Raw genomic sequence first — 17790 nt, 5'->3', positions numbered from 1 at the left:
TTCATACACAGCGTTGATACTACACTAGTATTCCCCTCATTTCCCACTGTTTTGTCTGCTCATATCAATATCCAGCCCTTAATATGTCACTGCAACATATTTCCCATTACAACTCTGCAGATGCATTTAGACACGTAAAGCATGTAGGGACTTTAGTGGAAGTATCTGGAGGAGTGCCTGCTATTGTCTGTCTGAGCTTTGTCTCTTTTTGGGAAATAAGCTCTGTAAAAGGCATTCAGCATCACTTGGTCAGCTCGCATTTTGTGTTTTCTCCCTAGGGCAGGGAGGAAGCAGGTGAGGGATGAACTGGCTGCTGTAAGGGTTTTTCTAATTCTGAGTTCTGCGATTTAGATTTGGAGCATCTCAGACCTCAGAGAGTTCATCAAAAAGTGATCTTGAGAATGGAGATCATGATGGTAGTGTGGACTCCGAAGAAGAGGAGGAAACAGAACAGCAGCCGCCTCCTTCCTCAGCAAACAACAACAAGAATAATATTTCTGAGCAGAAAGATTCTGACTCCTCTGAAGGTAAAGAGTTTAAAACAGCACCATCCCACTGGTGGGATGAGATCTGCAATCATCTCTTCAGAATAGCAGTTTGCAAATCACCTGGTTTCTATGGCTTTTCTGTAATTCCACCTGTGCAGATAAGAGTGAATTTCAGTTTCATTTTTTGCCTCTGAAATATTAGTGAGGTTGAGCCGTGCCAAGCTTCTTCAGAATAGTAGTGTGATGCTTCAGTTATGCTAAGATACTTACACAGGTACAAGTACAGTACTACTACTAGCTCTTTTAGTACAAATACTAATGAACAAAATATTATTGGAGCATTAAGACATTAACGCCTTACATTATATTATGGATTTTATGCAGACCCTTGCCAAGTATCTCCACACTCCATGTAGATGCTGCATGTAGGTCTCTTCTGCCTAACTGTCTTTCTAATTTTAGTTTGCATGTTGCAAACCCATTCTTACAATGCCTAGAGGAAGGCTGGAGAGGGACAAGGTTTTCCCAGATCACAATGCAAATAAAGCTATGTAAATTCATGACACACAGTGTTGTCAGCAAAACCAATTTGAGCAACTGACATAGAGACAAAAATGTTAACATTCATTCCTTGTTTGGTGAAAGTATTTTCAGTTTAAAAATGTTTCTTTTCCTGGGTGTAACTGTGAGCATAATGCATATTTATTCCAGTAATCAGCTCTCTACACCCATTTGGTAGTCTCAGATATTTTCGATTCCTATTAGGAAGAACCAGTATAAACAACACAAATGTCAACCTGTGGATAGTGTACGTCAGTTTAGTTACCCTTCTAGAGACTTTGGTTCAAATTCTTGTTCAATTTTTGAGTGAGCGTAAACTTGGTGGATCTCTCCTACTCTCAGTTTTGTTGCATGCAATTCAGTTTGCACAACAGGGCTCTGCAATCCTTTCTTGAGAAAAAGGTCTTGAAAAATGCTTTTTAAAAAATTGTGATTGGTAGGAATAGAAGTATGTTCTAATGAATAAGGAGTAGGCTGGGACCATAAAAAACAAATTATATTCTTAGTTTTGCTCAAGATGACCTCTGTGGTCTTAAACATTTTATTCCATATATCACTTCCTTACCTGTAATTGCCAAAATTAAACAGTTAGTGATTGAAATGGTTGAAAGCCATACCACTTAGCTTTTGACAGGAAACTAAGGTACTTAGAGTTCAGTTGCAAATCACTGGCTGAAAGAATGAAGACATTCATAATGTCATTTTTCTGAACTGATGCTTCTTTCTTGTGGATAACATTAGTATTTATCAGAAGAGGGATTTTCAAGCTGATTGTCTAAAATGTGTGAGGCAGGAAGCTTCCTGTGGATTTTGAAGACGTGCCATTGGATGGTCTTTCCTTTTTTGTCTCTGGGATCACTTTTTGGGATGTCCAAAGATTCTGAAAACTTCTAAGCATTCCAGTCCATTGTTCTGTGTCTCTAGGGTCTGGATGGACGGCTGTGTTTGAGCCCGTGAACTCGAAGCCTCCTGCACCCTGTGTTGCCATGGATGTTGGATCGAGTGTATGGGATTCAGCAGCTCCAGAGAACACCACGCCAGAGGAGAAAGGATGGGCAAAGTTTACAGACTTTCAGCCTTTCTGTTGGTAAGAGAGGCACACATTCTTTCTTTATAACTTTTGAATGAAAGAATATTTGAAACACAGTTTGATGGAGTGCATTTACTGTGATATTTTCTTCTTCCCTTTCCCTTCCCCTTGCTACACCTTCTATTTTTTAATAAAGTCTGAGTATTCTGGATCAGGGCTTCATACTTCCCTTTGCTTTCCAGTGCTTCTAACTGGTGTTAGCATTCATGTCTTATGATACAGGAATACTTTATGTATCATCACTGCTGCTACACTAGGAGTATAAAATAAGTAAATGAATACGTTTTTTAGAAGTTAAAAGCCCTAATGATTTCTTCTCTTGGGAATATTTGGAAGCACAACCAAGATATCTGTACTTCATTCTCAAGACTTTTTCTTCCCCTACTTTAGCTCAGAATCAGGTCCACGATGCAGTTCTCCTGTCGACACAGAAAGCAACGATTCAGATGGAAACCCGAAGCAGAGTCAGGACAAAAACTGTAAGTGAGAATGTTACCAGACAAAACAGATGTATTATTTAAGCTGTTTGGAATTTTGCAGAGCATACCAAGTCTGCTAGGGAGAACTTCCCTCCAGTGTCATCTGCCTTATCTTCCTTGAAGGCTCTCTTTCATACAGAGATCAGTCTATTAAAAGAGTAACTCAGAAATCCTGAATGCTTGTTGGGATAATATTATTCAGCAAGAAAATGATGAAATTTAAGTTAGTGAGAGTGGATGTCACAGAGTCAATCATTTGTAAACTGTTCAAAAGTCATATTCTAACTGTATGCTTGATTATAAAATTACTTGACAGAAATTAAAATGATGGGGTAGGTTATACTATTGGTAATTGTGCTGAGCTAGTTGGTTAGCCTCAGTCTGATTTCTTTCCCTCCTTTCTGAGCAAAGAAAAATAAAATTAAACAAAGGACTTTGGAACTAAATTAAACTTTTGTCTGTAGTAACCACTGAAAGGTGGCTCATACTGGAAGGGAGAGCACGGTATCTTTTTCTGCCACATGCATTTTCTGGTATACTCTCCCAGCGGAGCTAGAGGTTCAGTTCAGTAGCGCTCAGACTGGCTGTGATGACTGCTTTATGTACTGCACATTGTTTAAGCCTACCTGGGTAGTGATCTTCAGTCAGGCACTGTGCATTACATCAAGCTGTGTGAGCAGGTACCAACTTCAGAAAGAAAACCACTCTCTGAGACTACAACACTTCTATGCCACTTTTGTGAGAGGCTTTTCTTGCTAGGCTTGTATGTGGAATGGAAACCAATGAACACTTCAAAAAATATATCTGCTTAAATTATACCACAGCAAGTTCTCAGAGCTAAGTTAAGTTAGCAGAGACCCCAGGGACTGCCTTAATCCTCTGTTCAGAGTTATCGCTGTTCCGCAAGTGAAGAAGATAGTCTTCTCTGTTATGTGTATTAAACACAGATGTGAGGTGGCAGGTGGAGAACACTGATTTGTGGGGTTGGGTTTTTTTCTCACTTGCAAAAATAATGTTGCATGCTGTGGGATCTGCACAGAAACCGTCATCTCAAAATTTGCAATAGTTGTAAACACTCCATTATTACACCACCCTGCTTATTCGGGATTGTACCTGGGGAGTTGTTCCTGTGGTTTTGTTAATTTTGCAATGTGAATTACTTACTTTTCTCAGTCAGCACTGCCTCTCCCTGTGTTTGGAACGTCTGCGTCACGAGGAAAGCACCGCTGGTGGCCTCAGACAGCAGCTCCTCTGGAGGCTCTGACAGCGACGAGGAGGAGGATAAAGCTGATACCGTCACAGAAACCATCAGCACAGGCTCAGGCCAGGAAACCATCAAGCTGACTATGGATGCTAAAAATGAGAAGGCTGTTTTCACCAGGTGCGAAAGGAATGTACTTGGGCTAGGGTCTTGCTCTGCCCTGCTTTTACCCCTTGTGTTGCTAGGGGTTAATATATTACTTTTCCCTTTTAGCACCATGATTCCAAATGTCCTGTGTGAGGAGAATGTTTTACAGCTTTCTTGTCACAGGAGTTTTGTTCTAAGAAAGTGTTTATAATGGGTTTATTTTAAGAAACGTGTGTGGCTCATTTTAGTCACTGAGCCATGTCACAGAAGCATCACCCGTCTGTCTGCCTGGTTGCACAAGAGATCCGGGCCCGGGCTCATGCAGGGGTACCAGGTCAGATCGCACAGAAGAGTAAGCAAAGCCTCACTGATGGCAAGTGCGAGGTCTGACATGGCATCAGTGTGTAGTCTTGCAGGGGGGAAGATTTAAATGACTCAGGCTATCGTTTTCCCCTCATTGTCAAAACAGTACATTATAGGGGATAAATGATAAAAAATGCGAAATACCAGAAGAAGATATAGCAGATCCTGGGATTTGTTAGGTTTTGGGCAGGAGTTTGGTTGGAATTTTATGTGCTCGAATCTAGCCTACATTAATCATTTGAGGGGGGAAGTTGATTTTCAAAACAGTAAGCATCTAGTTCACTTTGGTGCATCCAGAAATATTATCGAATTTTAAGATATTTGGGGTTTTTCCTCATATTCCTTACAAGTATGTAGGGTATGATTTAACTAGTTGGAGTCACTGTATTTTATGCATCTGACTCAGGAACAGGCATTTACTTTTTATAATGTTGTGGTTATGTGACTTTTTTGGATAGTCAATGTGAGCTGCTTGGCATGCGTACACACTCCAGCAAATAGCTACTAGGAGTTAAAAAGCAGTGGCTCAGAAAACAAGTGGGATTACAGGACTAAGTAAAAATATGGGAGGCAGTTAACCAAAGGTACGTTTGGTTAGGCAACTCTGAAATGAGGTTTTAATAACATGACTGAGTTTTATTTTTTATGTCCACCTCAAATGGCCTTTACTCTTCATACTTGAAATAAGTAAGATCCCTGAGATTTCTTTGCTTGCAGTGATTGCATCTGAAGAGCTGTTTTGATAAATGGTGTTAGTTTGTATGCATAGGGACGGCATGGCCAAGCAGACTGGCTTCATAAAAAATGAAAGATGAGGAAAATAAGAATACTGCCTGCTGTGCTAAAAGCAGCATCTCCTTTTTCAGTTGTCAGTGTACTTGAATTATATCTAATTAAATCCATTGGCATGTGTATCTAAAACAAACTCTGTGCTCCAGATGTTTTTCCTCTCTGAATGCATGGTGTAAGTAGAGCAGTATTACACATGTGACTGTCTGGATTCACAGTAGCAGTGTAAATCATATTTGGCATGTTCTTAGGTCTTCCATTCATTTCCTGGCAGGTAGGATTTTTTTTAAATTTCTTTTCTGATTTGGCTGGTTAGATGTTGTGGGCTATACTGGTGTTTCAGGCAGTGTAATTTTGAACATGTTTTTCTCTCTAAATAAGTGTATATATCTCGAGCACTTTCAATAAGGACAAGGCTTCCAGAACCTGCTTGGTTTTGCATGACTGTAGTTCTACAAAATGAATTCCATTTTGGCAAAGAAAGTAAATGCTTGAATAACCACAGTCTCCACTTTAAAGGTGGCTGTAGCTTTCCACAGCTATAACCACAGCCAAAAATCAAAATAGAAGCTGTGGGAAGACAGAAACCTGTGACATAGATTGTGATTTCAGCTGTTCCAGATCTGTTTTGTAGCCAGGTTTCTCCCAGTGTATGAATTGCCATCTTGACCAGTGACAATAATGGAAACTTCTGGTATCGCCAGCTCTCCCAAACCAATCTGCCTTCTGTTAGAACAGATGCAGTTAAACTGAAATGGCCTGTAGTGAATATATTTATTTCTTACCATGTTTCTTAATGATGCCAAGGAAATGAAAAATGCTGAAAGTTTGAGTATTTTGGGTTGAGTATGTCGTTCTTGATGACTTTCCACAAGCACTTCCCCAAAAGTGCTAAACTTTTACCGAACTGCATTCCTATTTCTGTAGAAACAGGTCTTCTCCTTTTTTCCTCTCCCTGCAATACTGAAGTCTACAGTGGGGATCTTTAATACTCCTTGGAGCTACAGAAGGACTCTGTGTATTCTACAATTACTAGCATCATGAAGGCTCCAGATCTTACAGTACATGCCTCTAAATACCCTCCATGATCATCTTCTCAACTGCTGATGCTTCTCTGCCTGCCCGTACTGCCCCAAAATTTAAACTCTGGAAGGCTAATGATTTGTCCTTGCATGGCTTGGTAGAGCGTCCCTCCTAGCAGTTCTGCTTAAACTCCGACTAAGAATATTGGCTACCTTAAACGTGATACAAAAGAAGGTGTTTCAGATGTATTTAGCTAATTTCTCTACTTCAAGTGTATTTAGCTAACTTCCTTTCCCATATCTACTTCTATATAGTGGTTTCTTGTGAAAAAATAAGTAGTTTTGCAGAAGTTCTCTGACTAAAGAGCTTCCAGTATTGCTAAATCTCACTCTTTGATAACTTCAGAAAGTGTGTGTTAGTCTTGAGAAAGATGCTTTTTACAGTGTATCCAATCTTCTGCTTTTTTTGTATATTGATCTGAATTTTATGTGGAAAATTATGTGTTCAGTGATTATACTCTTTGAAATAGCTTTTCAGTGTTCCTGCATATTCTCCTGGCAGGAGCACCGCTTGAGGATACAGTTGCAAAGTTAATTCTTTTGTCTGTTTTTTCAGCAATCTTTACTGTTTTCTTTTTCTTCCTTTCTTTGCTTTCTTTCTATTTCTGCCTCTCTTGCTGCCTTTCTCTCTTGCTGTGGGTATTGCTCAGAGTATTTAGACCTGCAGTCAGAGGGTATGTATGACGGTGACCTTCTCAGGGTTCCAAACATCCACCTGACAAGTAGTTTCTCCCATTAGTTACTTCATACTGGGCTGGAAAAAACAGCTGTTTGGACCATTGGACTGGGAAAGCTCATCTTTTCACAATCAGTTAAAACAGATCCTAGAAATTATATTTCGAAAACCTGCATTTGAGGTTGTGTATAGTCCTTTGTGAAAGTATGCACACAGTCAACATAGCCATTGATGAACCATTAAAAAGCAAATAGAGTGTTTAGTAGTTTCATGCATCATGTCCTTGAGCTTCTGCCATTCTACCTGTTTGTGAGCTCTTTCTGCAAATAGGATTTTTTTTATTATTTTAAAGGGAAAGTTCATGCTCTAGTCAGGATGACTATAGGGAAGCCTTGCTGACTGCTGTTTGCTAATGCACACACTGCTAGAGGTACTGCCTATGTTAGGTGGGGTAGTGGTCAAGTCTCTTTGACTCTTTCTCACAACAGCGCTAACAAATATTTTACTTGCATGTTGTAATATGCCATAAAATAATGCTTGATGTATTTTCCAAAGGCTTTTTTTTTTTTTACCAAATACTTATTTTTTTCCCAATGTTTTCTTTCCATTTTAAATTGTGGGGTTTTTTTACTGATTATTTTCTAGAATTCGTCCATTTAAATTAATTTTCCCAGTCACTGTGCAAGCTAGCAAGACTTTGCTGTAATTTCTGGATGAGATCAGAGACAAAAAGAGAAATTCACTGTAACAAGCATGTCTCATAACTGTTTAATTTGAAGAGGAGTATGTTACAGCAAACACGTAAACTTTCAGTTCTAGAAAGCACAGTTACCTGATGAAGAGAAATACCATCTTGACTTCTGTCAGCAGGAGGTTCAGGAAATGCAGCTCAGCATTTCAGCATGAGAGACTAAAGGCTTTCAAAATTGTAAGCTGCGTGGTATTTTGAAATAGTTGTAATTACAACACATACTTATTTAACTTACTATTTTAATAATTAACAATGTCATTTTAACAAGCTTTTGAAAGTTTTCTGCCTCTTTCATAAGTAGGCAAGTACGTATTGCATTTATCTCACACTGCGTGCTATCAGGCTGTATGTTTTGCCAGAAAAATGTAGTAATATTCCAGCTGTTAATGAGTGATCTGAGAGGTGTAGTCCATGCCAGTATTTGACTGAGCATTCTCGAAGCTGTTCAGAGCAAGCGCAAGCTGTGAAAGTCTCAGAAATTTCTGTAAGGCTTTGTTGAAGTTGTAGGAGCAATTGATGAATGAGATAGGTGAAATGTGAGGGCTCTGCAGCAGTGTTAACCCGGGCAGCTCCGTGTTGCTCATGTCTATTGATTTATGTGTAGCAGAACAGTCATGAGACTTGCATTTAATGGGGAAAGCAGAATAATGGATGCAAAAGTGTATGCAATGTGAGCAGTACTTCTTGTGGGAAATGACTTGCATTTCTGTGTCTGTGTGCTTAATTTTTAATGGTATGATATTAACCCAGCTTTTGAAAATCAGAAAGAAGAAATGCAAAAGCTTATCTGAAGTATATTGCTGCTGAGTTGTTCAAATAAGGTTTCTAAGGAGCTCTTAAAAAGATGAGCTACGCTTAAAAAATCTAGCTAAAAAAAATCCAGCTAAAAAAAAAAATCCAGCTTTTGCTGTGTATGGTGATAGTGGGCTTGGGATGTTTGCAACTTTTAATTTCTCTTCCCGTTTATTAACTTTACCTAAAATGCTTTTTTTCCCATCTAATATTTTCTTTTCTCTTTTTTTTTTTTTTTCTTATTTTTTAATGGTTGGATATGTTTACTGTCCCTTTTCCCTAGTGCCTCCTCACCTGACTAGCTTGGATAAGCAACTGAAAAAGAAAGTTTAGAGGGGAGACTGGAATCCATCTGAAAATAGTGGTTGCTGCCTGTTAAAAACAAATATATTTCTTCTGTGTCTGTATGATACCAACTCTCATTTAGTGCATTCTTCAGCTTTGGAGGCAGACACTGTAGGTGCTGCAGTGGTTTCCTTAGAACTTGAGGTGAAAATAAGAAAACACTAGCAATTTCTGCATTTTGCAGAAATTTCTTCAGTTTCTGCATTACAGTTTCTGTAAAGTCACTGTAAAAGTCTCCCCTTGTTTCTGATCATACACAGTTCTGGGGTGAAAGTACTTAACTTTCATTCTGACAGCAGTGACAACCCTAAATTGCTGAAATAGCTCAGAAATAGCAGCTGGCAGTGGTTCCTCCTCTTGTTCTGGGCATGGGGGCTGGGGGCTCCATACCCCGCGGGGGTCCCAGGGGTCCGGGCCGGGCGCTTGTGCAGGGTGGCCCTTGGCATTGGCTGTCACTGAGCAAGGAGTTTTGGTGCAGCGCCCGCTTACACACGGCAGAGAAAATAATCCTCCAGTTTCCCAAGCTGAATGGAGTGACGTTGTCACAGTGGATGTTTTGAGCTCTCCCGTTTTTGGGATACGTGTTTCTTTTCTGTGCCTGCTGACTGTTCATCTTGCATGACATTCGGGTTCATTGCATGTGACGAGCATGAAGCATCAGCGTGAGAAATGGTCATCTTGCTTCTATCTCCTTTTGCTGCCCAACTGCGAAGAGTTGCTGGAATGCTTTGGACAGATGCTGAAGGGAAACGAGCATGCTGTGGGAAATGGGGCATAGAGCATGATGCCACCATTTTTGTAAAATTTGGCCGCATATCACTGTACATTTATTCAGAAAGAAACATAAAAGTGACTAATTTGAGGTCCCATTTCACCAGAAAACTTTTCCAATCAAAGGTGAATGCTTAGTGCAATAATTGGCATAGACAGGACCTTCAAAGCTGACATAAGTGTTGGCCTTTTTAATGAAGATTGCATGTAAATTTGGAAGCCAGACCTCTCATGCTGTGTGGCTTTGTCTAATTAACAGCCAAGAAATACTTTGGGAGTGTGTTGAGAAGTTTATGTGTAGCATGGCTGCCCTTGCATCTCTTACTTTGTCTTGTGGTTGGTTGTTGCAGAGCCTGGTTTTTAAGGACTTGCTTGTGGGCTCAGCATGAGACTTGTGTTTAGGTACGCTTTTTTTACATGTCTTGCTTCTTTGTTTATAGTACAACTGTTTTTCCTAGTGTGTCTTCACGGTGTTTTGTTGTCTATGATACTAATTGTTTACCAAAGAGACTAGAGGATATCTAAAGTGTATCCCAGGAGCCACAGTAGTGAGCTTCAGAGGTGGGTAGAATTGAACTCTAAGGTTGTTTCATTCAGTATCAAATCCTTCTTTCCCAAAATACCTAAAGCTCTTTGATCATTTGGGACTACAGCATGAATTCTTTATAGACCCTTTGGCAATGAGATGTAGATCAGTATTGCACTTAGCGTCGGGAAGAGCTGCTTTAGGTGCTGTAGCGTGTGGATTTCCATCTGGCACTCCAGTTCAGAGTCAGCTTGGCTTATTTGAACCACCAGCAAACCTGTTATAGCTTAATTTGTCTTGCTGGATCCGAGAGGCTCTCAGTAAATAGACCAGTGGAAAAACAGGGTGAGAGTGTGATGTGTTTTGCAGTAGTGCTGTCAAAATGGGTGTTAAAAAGAAGTTTGCACAGTGAAACTGAGCAAGAGAGGTGTTCAAAAAAATTGCAGTACCAAAGTATTTTCTCTATAAAGCTGGTGGAAATCTACAGGAAGAACTGAATTGTTATCAGAAGTTAAGTGAGCTCCTGACATTTTCATCTTCATAAATAGAGCACCATATCACTTTATTTTAACTGGGTATCAGTTTTGACATAGAATGGTTTTATGAGAGCTTCAGTGGTTATGAAGTATGAACTTTGCTGAACCCTGCTTTTCTAAGAAGAAATTGCACTTCAATGAAAACAGTTGTATTGTTAGCTTGAGGAAGCTTTGCATTTTCAAGATTTGAGCATTAGGGCAAAAAAGAATGAACAGCCATTTTGTAGCACCTAAGGTCTGGAATGAGGATATACAATATTTCTTGTTTTCATGTATTATATTACATGTAGTAAAAGCTGAGAACTCTATGTTGTCTTTATGGCAGATTTTTCCCTAAGAAGTTGATGGAGTTGAACTCACTACTTGAGAGAGCTGCGAGTTTTCATTAGCACGTGAAAAGCAAATCTCTGCAAAGCATTCACATAGGTGCAGGATGAGCAAGTCCAATGCCCTGTGTAGGCTCATCTTTGTTGGGCTTCCAGCAGAACGTGGAACCTTCCCCAAAGGCAGCTAGAAGCCAAAGTTCATTTTCTGAAGTCCCTTGTCTAAAGCAATGTGTGTGCGTTTGGGAAAGGTCACTGGAAGCCTTCTTGAAACCAGATGTAATACTGTCTACCTTTTCTCCTGATTGTTGGTGTAAGCAGAAAACCTGTTCATGTTTCCCAGTGGCGAGGTGGTATACGTGTACATATGTGTGTGCGTATATTTTGCACAGACACCAATGACTTTGACAAGAAGTGTTTCGGTAACCTTCCTTGTCTAGTACATGTACACATCAGTTAATGTAAAATAACAGCTTTTGAAGAAGTAGTATTTTAAATACTTCTTAGCTTAAAATTATTATTGTAATTTATCACATAATTATTCTAAGTGAAATCTGAGTGCTTGGCAGTACGCATCACCCAGAGGAGATGTGATTGCACCTGCCTCAAGGAACTTGCTGCCTTAGAAGGCAAACCTTAGGTGATGTTTAAGATATGAAATACATCAGGTAACACATCAGGAAGAGTAAACAAGAATGACTGACTTGTTTCCCTTTCATCATCTTTATGATCCCCTGCCATGCTTCAAAGCAGTCTGGGAAATGTGCCATTGGAGGGTATTCCTCCGTTCATCACCCTCAAGTGACTATGGCCAAAGCTCACCAAATTCCATGTTCTGAAGTTGGCTCCAGCAGGAGGTATTCCTTGCTGGTGACTGTAATAGCACACAGGTATTTATTATACCTCCCGGAGATTCCCAGCTGATTAATTGCCCACTTTCTTCACTTTGCAAGACACAAGGCAATAGTCCACTGCTGCCATAAAGTTTCTTTAGACCCCCAGAACTTCTTAAAGTTCTCCTGCACAAGCCCTGTTGCATGAAGGTCAAGTAGAGACTGTCCTGTTCAGGATGCTTTGAGCTTGGCTGTGTTATACCTACGGTGAAGCAAACTTGATCAGGTCTGTTAAGCCCAATATTCACCAGGCACCCAGGTGAGGAGTCCCAAACCAACCAGCCAGTGCTTAGGAGGAGACATCTCCAACTTATTTTATGCAAACTATGTTTGAACCTTGTACGGGTGAAGATGGCTGGGCCTAATAATGCAGGTCCTATCTTCTGGTGTTCTAAGACCGAAGAGTTTGGATGTTCAGCTTGTGCACCGGGGGTGGTCAGATATCTCAGAAAGCATTGCAGTGCTTGTAGAAAGAGAGGAGTCTCTGCTACAAGTGACCTCCAGAGCAGTATTTACAAACTTGGTGGTTAAGTTGCAGAATTTGGCTGTGATGTTGAACTTCATGAACATAAAGGAAAATTGTCCCAGCTCTTGTGTTGGAAAGCCCAGTGGGTGTGGCCATAGGTGGCATTCACAAGTTGTGCTGCTTGTCCATTGTGAAAAAAGAGACAGTTCTGGACAGACTTAGGCTTGCTGTTGGAAAATTTGTACAAGTGGCTTTGAATTGGAGCTTAAAAAATCCTAATTCTTTCTGGAATGGGAAGTATTAGAGATCCATTTGCAGAGCTTAACTAAGAAGAGTCTGCAGTAGATGCAGACGTTGTTGCTGATAACTCTTTCTTCTTTAGCCTGCCTTAACCAACCTCATGAGAGAACAGTTACATTCTTTGTGGGTGACATGCTCTCTGTCCCTGCCCTCAGCCCGGTCAGGGTTTGGAGCATGTAACCAGGCTGTTGGGTGTGATGGAGGTAGACCATTTGATCGACTGCACTGGCAGCAAGGTCATTCCAGGCTGGCGTTCAAGGGACACAGCTAGCTGCTAAAAATAAGCTGACCAGAGGAATACTAATCCAAAATATTTACAGGTACTAGAGTTTATTCTAGGCTAGAATTAGATACTGTTATGAACCATCTTGCCTGGGTTAGAGTATTCTGTGTTCCACAGAATACTCTTTGTTTTGCAAACTCTTTGTTTTGTTTTACCCTGTTAGTTTGGCCTGTAAGTGTCCTTCTGCAGAGGTTTGCATGTCCAGCTTTGCTCTTCCGTGAGCCTGTTGAAGAGAGATAAATTTCCATGCCCCCTTAGTGGTCAGATGACCTCAGAATCCTTGTGTCATGGAAATTTTAGTGATTGAATTTAAGAAGTTTATCTTTGAGCAATTTAAATCTCATGAGCTCCAGTTTCTTGTGGGGGAAGTCATTTTCTAATGACATTTCTGGCAACTTTGTTCAATTCTCTGCTGTCTCATCTATCCTCTGCAGTTTCTCTAAGGTATATTTTTGCACTTACAGTATTTCTTTTTAAGAGCATGTTAGCCCTTTAGGAAGATAAATGTTTTGATCTCATTATTCCCTATTTTTAATATATTTTTTCAAGAGCACACAGAAAAGTAGATACAGAAATAGAACCTTGATCTCAAAATCTCTATCACATGTCTTTAATTACCAGACTGTGATTATATGTATGCATTATAAACTCCCCTAGCAGCTGGTGACAGGATTCCAGCTCAGTCATCTACTGAGCCTTCCTTCCATTTTTGTAGGCTTGCTCTCTGAAAGAAGGAGAAGAAATCATTCTTGAAACTGGGACTGGGTTAAAACTTTGAGGAAGATCATTCAAATACAAGCTTGTCCTCTGCCTTAGAAGGCAAAAAATAGGGATGTTCACAGAAATCACTTCTCTGGTTAGAAATATGTGCCTTTTTAATACAAATGTAGACGATTTGGAGGTTTTGTGCTAGCAGGTTTTTTTCCTTTTTCAGGATTTGAGCTTCTACTTTGTCGTAGGGAAACATCATTGATAATGTTATCCCTCAGGCATGGGAATCTGTTGTCTGATGTATTACTGAAAGCGAGTTAGTTTAGCTCTGTTTGGCTTCTGAAGATACCGCTCATGAACATCCAATCAACTTTTTTTTTTCTTCCTCAGGATTTTAGGTTCTGTACTTAAATTTAAGTCTTTTCTAGGTGCACACAGAAGTATCAGGTGCCACTTGGGAAAATTCTGTAGAGCCGAGCCACGTAGGTGCCTGTATTAGATCAGAAATGCACTTTGCCAAAACCAGCAGTTTAAGGAGCAGCAGACTTGGAAATCTGCTGTGCGGTATTGGGTAACGGAGGGCAATTCCGGGAGAGGTGAACTCCTCTAGGCTGCCTTTCCTGTGAAAGGCTGAACCAGAGGATCTCCTGAGGTCCCTTTCAGCCCGGGCTGTCCTGTGGTCCTGTGTACTGGTACTGACAGTCGCCAGTTACCGACAAGGCAAGCAGTCTGCTTTTGGTTTGTTGCTCCCAGTGGTAAACTTGACTTTCTGGACACTCTAAACTTGCAAAGTCTTGGCCAAGTGTACTTCACGTTTGCATCCTTCTGCTGCTTCTTTTCTGTGTTTGTCCATAGGAGAGCGCACCAGCAGAGGTAGTGGCAGAGAGTGGTAAAATGTCTGGTTTGCAGGGAATGGGGATACATCGGGAACTCTTAGGCTGGGTTTTGCTGCAGGAAATGGGAATGCCTTTCCTGAGGAGCTGTCGGTTCTTGTGCGTATTTGGTGTTTTGTTGATTTTTAGGAAACATAGCCTCCAGGATGCATACACTGTTTTTTAATTCCGGTTTATTTTCGGTTCTTATTTCTTTATGGGATTTTTGTGGCCTGTGCTAGGAGAGGAGGAGGAATATTTTTTTTCTCCGTTGGAATTTAACCCCTGTTAATTGACAGTTTAACATGAACTTGAATTCTCCCCACACAGTGATGCAGACTGCATGGTTATTGATAAGCTGGCCATCACTGACATCGGAACAACAAAAACATCCAAACCCCTGAACAACGTGACCCAGCACTCAGAGGAGCACCAGAACACTGCTGCTGTTGTCACAGCTGTCACGGAAACAGCCACAAAAGACAGGTGAGATGGTCAAAATTCTCCTTTACCTGCCTGTGACAGAGAATTGTTTTTTACCATGTCACTGAATGTGGTTATTCTACGAGCAGTGTAAAGTCAAAGACAAATAGTACATCTAGAGTGTCTTGGAGTGCATTATACTGTAGGTAGTGTAGAGCTATTACTGTGATATATTGCACATCTTTCTGTTTCCCAGAAGTGCTGTCAAATCATCTGGTTTATTAAGATAATGGACTTCTCATTTCTTACTCATGCATAACAAATACTCTGTGTGGGTTGTACATTCAGGTGAACAGATAGACTTTTACACTTAAAATATTATGAGGAATGTAGAAATGTGTTTTCATAACTGAACTAGGAAGTAATCTCAAGGAGAAATTATATTAATAATTTTTTGTGAATGTGACAGTTTAGGTCTTTTTAAATATGGAAGCCAATCCTTCTGCATATCTAGTGCTGTCATCTCCACAGCTTTGCTCTGGCTCCTGGTTTTGGCCAGAGAGATGCATATTAATAATGACGTGCTTCTGCTCTTCTTGAGCAAAGACAGCCTCTCTCGGGTGCCTCAGTCCTCCTGGCACAAGCTTGCTCTTAGATTGAATCTCAGATGATGGTGCTTAGCTGAAGCCAGACATCTGAACCATCCTACAGGAACTTCTTCTCTTAGGTACTTTTGGTGAGAGGAAGAAGTTCTAACCAGCGCTTTGAGCAACCGATCTACTCAACTCTACTCCATTAAAATCTGTCCTGGCTATCGGCACTATTGCTCTTTATATTGCCCCGGTACAGCTACTGCCTAGTGTTTGAGCCCACAATTTACAACCAGCCTCGCACAAATTCTAGTGGTAGTGTAACTTACTGGGGAGGAAGCCAAGTATCCCATCAGGTCGTTGTTCTCTCCACTGCACTCCAGGTACTGTCAGGGCCCTGCGTGCACCAGCAGGCGCTGACAGGGTGACAGCAAAGGGGAGGGGGGCGGGGGGGCAAAAACCCTGCAGACAAGGTTCGCAGTCCCGTGGGACCCCATCCAGTGATAGCCATTCACGTCCTCGTCCTGGGATGAGGTGGGTCCAAGGACAAGCCATGGAGTCAAGTCAGCAGGTCTGTGGTGGCAGGAAAGTGCAAAGCCGTGCGTATGGCATAGCTCCGGCAAAGACCTACATCCAGCTCCCGGGCTAATGGTGGAGAGTGCCTGACGGGGGGAGGCCCCGGACAAGGCTGGTCAGGTCAGAGCCTTCTGATAGACTCAGGACCCTGACGGTCATGTTCCAAACTTCTGGTTCAATAAATTAATTAATGTTGTATAATCAGCAGTCAAAGCTGACTTCTCAGTTTCTAGTTTCATTTTTAAACGCAGTATTTTGTAAAGGACTTGGAGGAGGTTCTTATTAGGAAGCTAATAATGTTTTAGCAGGCAGAAGAAACAAAAACAGAGGGAGGATGGCTCATATACTACTGAAGAGGAAAGTTTCCAGCCAGGATGAAAGTAAGCTTTAGGAGCGAGTATGTTCCAGCAGTTACATTTCTCTAATATTACTCTTTGGGTTTCTCTTTAGGAAAGAAGAAGTCTTGCCCTGTGCTGAAGCCACATTAAATGGCCCTGCTTGATGAAACAGATGCAATGGGACGTGTGTGATCCAGGCCAGGCTGCTACCTGGTGATGCAATTTGTCAAATTTTTTTTTTTTTTCACTTTAATTTTATTTTTTAATAAATGCTGCATTGATGAGAGAGCTGGCATTCAGGACCAGACATGTAGTTTCAACACCAACAATCTGTTCTGAAAGACACTTGCATTGTCTAAATGTAGCATTGATCAGTTAGTCATCACAGGAATGATGGGGTTCTTCCCAAGCAAGCCTTCTGCCTAATTTTAGTTCCTTGTCCCCTTCCCTCTCTCCCTTGTTTTTGTTTTATATTTGGGGTTCAGTCCTATTTTCTTAGTGTTATTGCACACAGTATTCAGCTTCTCTTCAGAAAGGTAGCAGGTCTAACGCTGGGACTTGGACAGTGCACAAGAGTCCCACAGTCGTGTGACCAAAGTTCCTGATGGAGCTGTCTTTGGGCAGCATTTGCACCGCTTTTGTATAGCAATAAAGCCTTATCAGAAACATTTCATAGGAGGAAAAGATGCAAACACTTTAAATGGGATGAAGCAGGGAGGGATTTTATTTTACATTTTTGTGGGGTGGGAGGGAAGTCATTGACATTGTCCCAAGTCAGAGGCCAAGTAGCTAACTTGCTGTGACGCTGAACTGTCTTGAGAAATGGGAAGTCTCTTCATTCCAGTGAATTTCTCAGTGCTCTCTCCTCTGGAGACGTGACAGTTCACTGCAGGATCTTGGGTCAGTTAGCATTTGGTCTGCTCTGTCCGAGCCATCAAAACTCAACTTCCCGGATGTCATCCTCCGTTGGCTGGAGAGTATGCAAAGAAGGTAGCATGTTGTTTGCCAGCTAAGAGGATAATGATCCACTGGACTGCTGCCATGCAGGAACAAGAGCAGATATGGCACAAACAGGTTATCAGGTGTTTGCTGGCTTTTTGGAGACTAATGTATTTTCAAATTATTATGGAAATCCTTTTCTGTTTGTTTTGTTCTGTTTTTAAAGTTTTTAATGGATGCAGGAACAGCAACACTTTTGCACTTTGTACCTAGTGACAACATTGGAGAGTGAAATGGCCCCAGCACAGGACTCCTGCTGTTAGCCCCCAGGTAGTCGGTCATGGAGAAGTTAGGGGGGGGGAGGGGGGACGGACACGTACCGCTGCCTTGGGATGGTAGAGTAAAACAATACGGAGAAATGGACTGCGCTTCAAACTGCCTGGGAGCAAGGTCAGTTGAAGGTGTGTACTTGACTCTGG

At 41.1% G+C, this 17790-nt stretch overlaps 1 protein-coding gene across 5 annotated transcripts in view; it reads left to right on the top strand.

Annotated features, from left to right (window-relative positions):
• The window catches only part of PPP6R2 (protein phosphatase 6 regulatory subunit 2), a 122391-nt gene that overhangs the window by 90068 nt on the left and 14533 nt on the right, over positions 1–17790 (top strand). For 4 of the 5 annotated variants that reach the window (XR_007507609.1, XR_007507608.1, XR_007507610.1 and 1 more), the window contains 6 exons: positions 352–527; positions 1974–2136; positions 2530–2618; positions 3792–3999; positions 14776–14931; positions 16485–17641. Coding sequence is in view for 1 of the 5 variants with exons in the window: in XM_049813562.1 (XP_049669519.1) it covers positions 352–527; positions 1974–2136; positions 2530–2618; positions 3792–3999; positions 14776–14931; positions 16485–16536 (844 nt within the window). In the remaining 4 variants the exon portion in view is untranslated. The remainder of the gene's footprint in view (positions 1–351; positions 528–1973; positions 2137–2529; positions 2619–3791; positions 4000–14775; positions 14932–16484; positions 17642–17790) is intronic. The other variant, XM_049813562.1, reaches the window with a different exon arrangement.

This window comes from Accipiter gentilis, chromosome 11 (genome assembly GCF_929443795.1).
Source record: "Accipiter gentilis chromosome 11, bAccGen1.1, whole genome shotgun sequence".
NCBI classification, from domain to species: domain Eukaryota; kingdom Metazoa; phylum Chordata; class Aves; order Accipitriformes; family Accipitridae; genus Astur; species Astur gentilis.
This window is presented reverse-complemented; position numbering and strand designations above follow the sequence as displayed.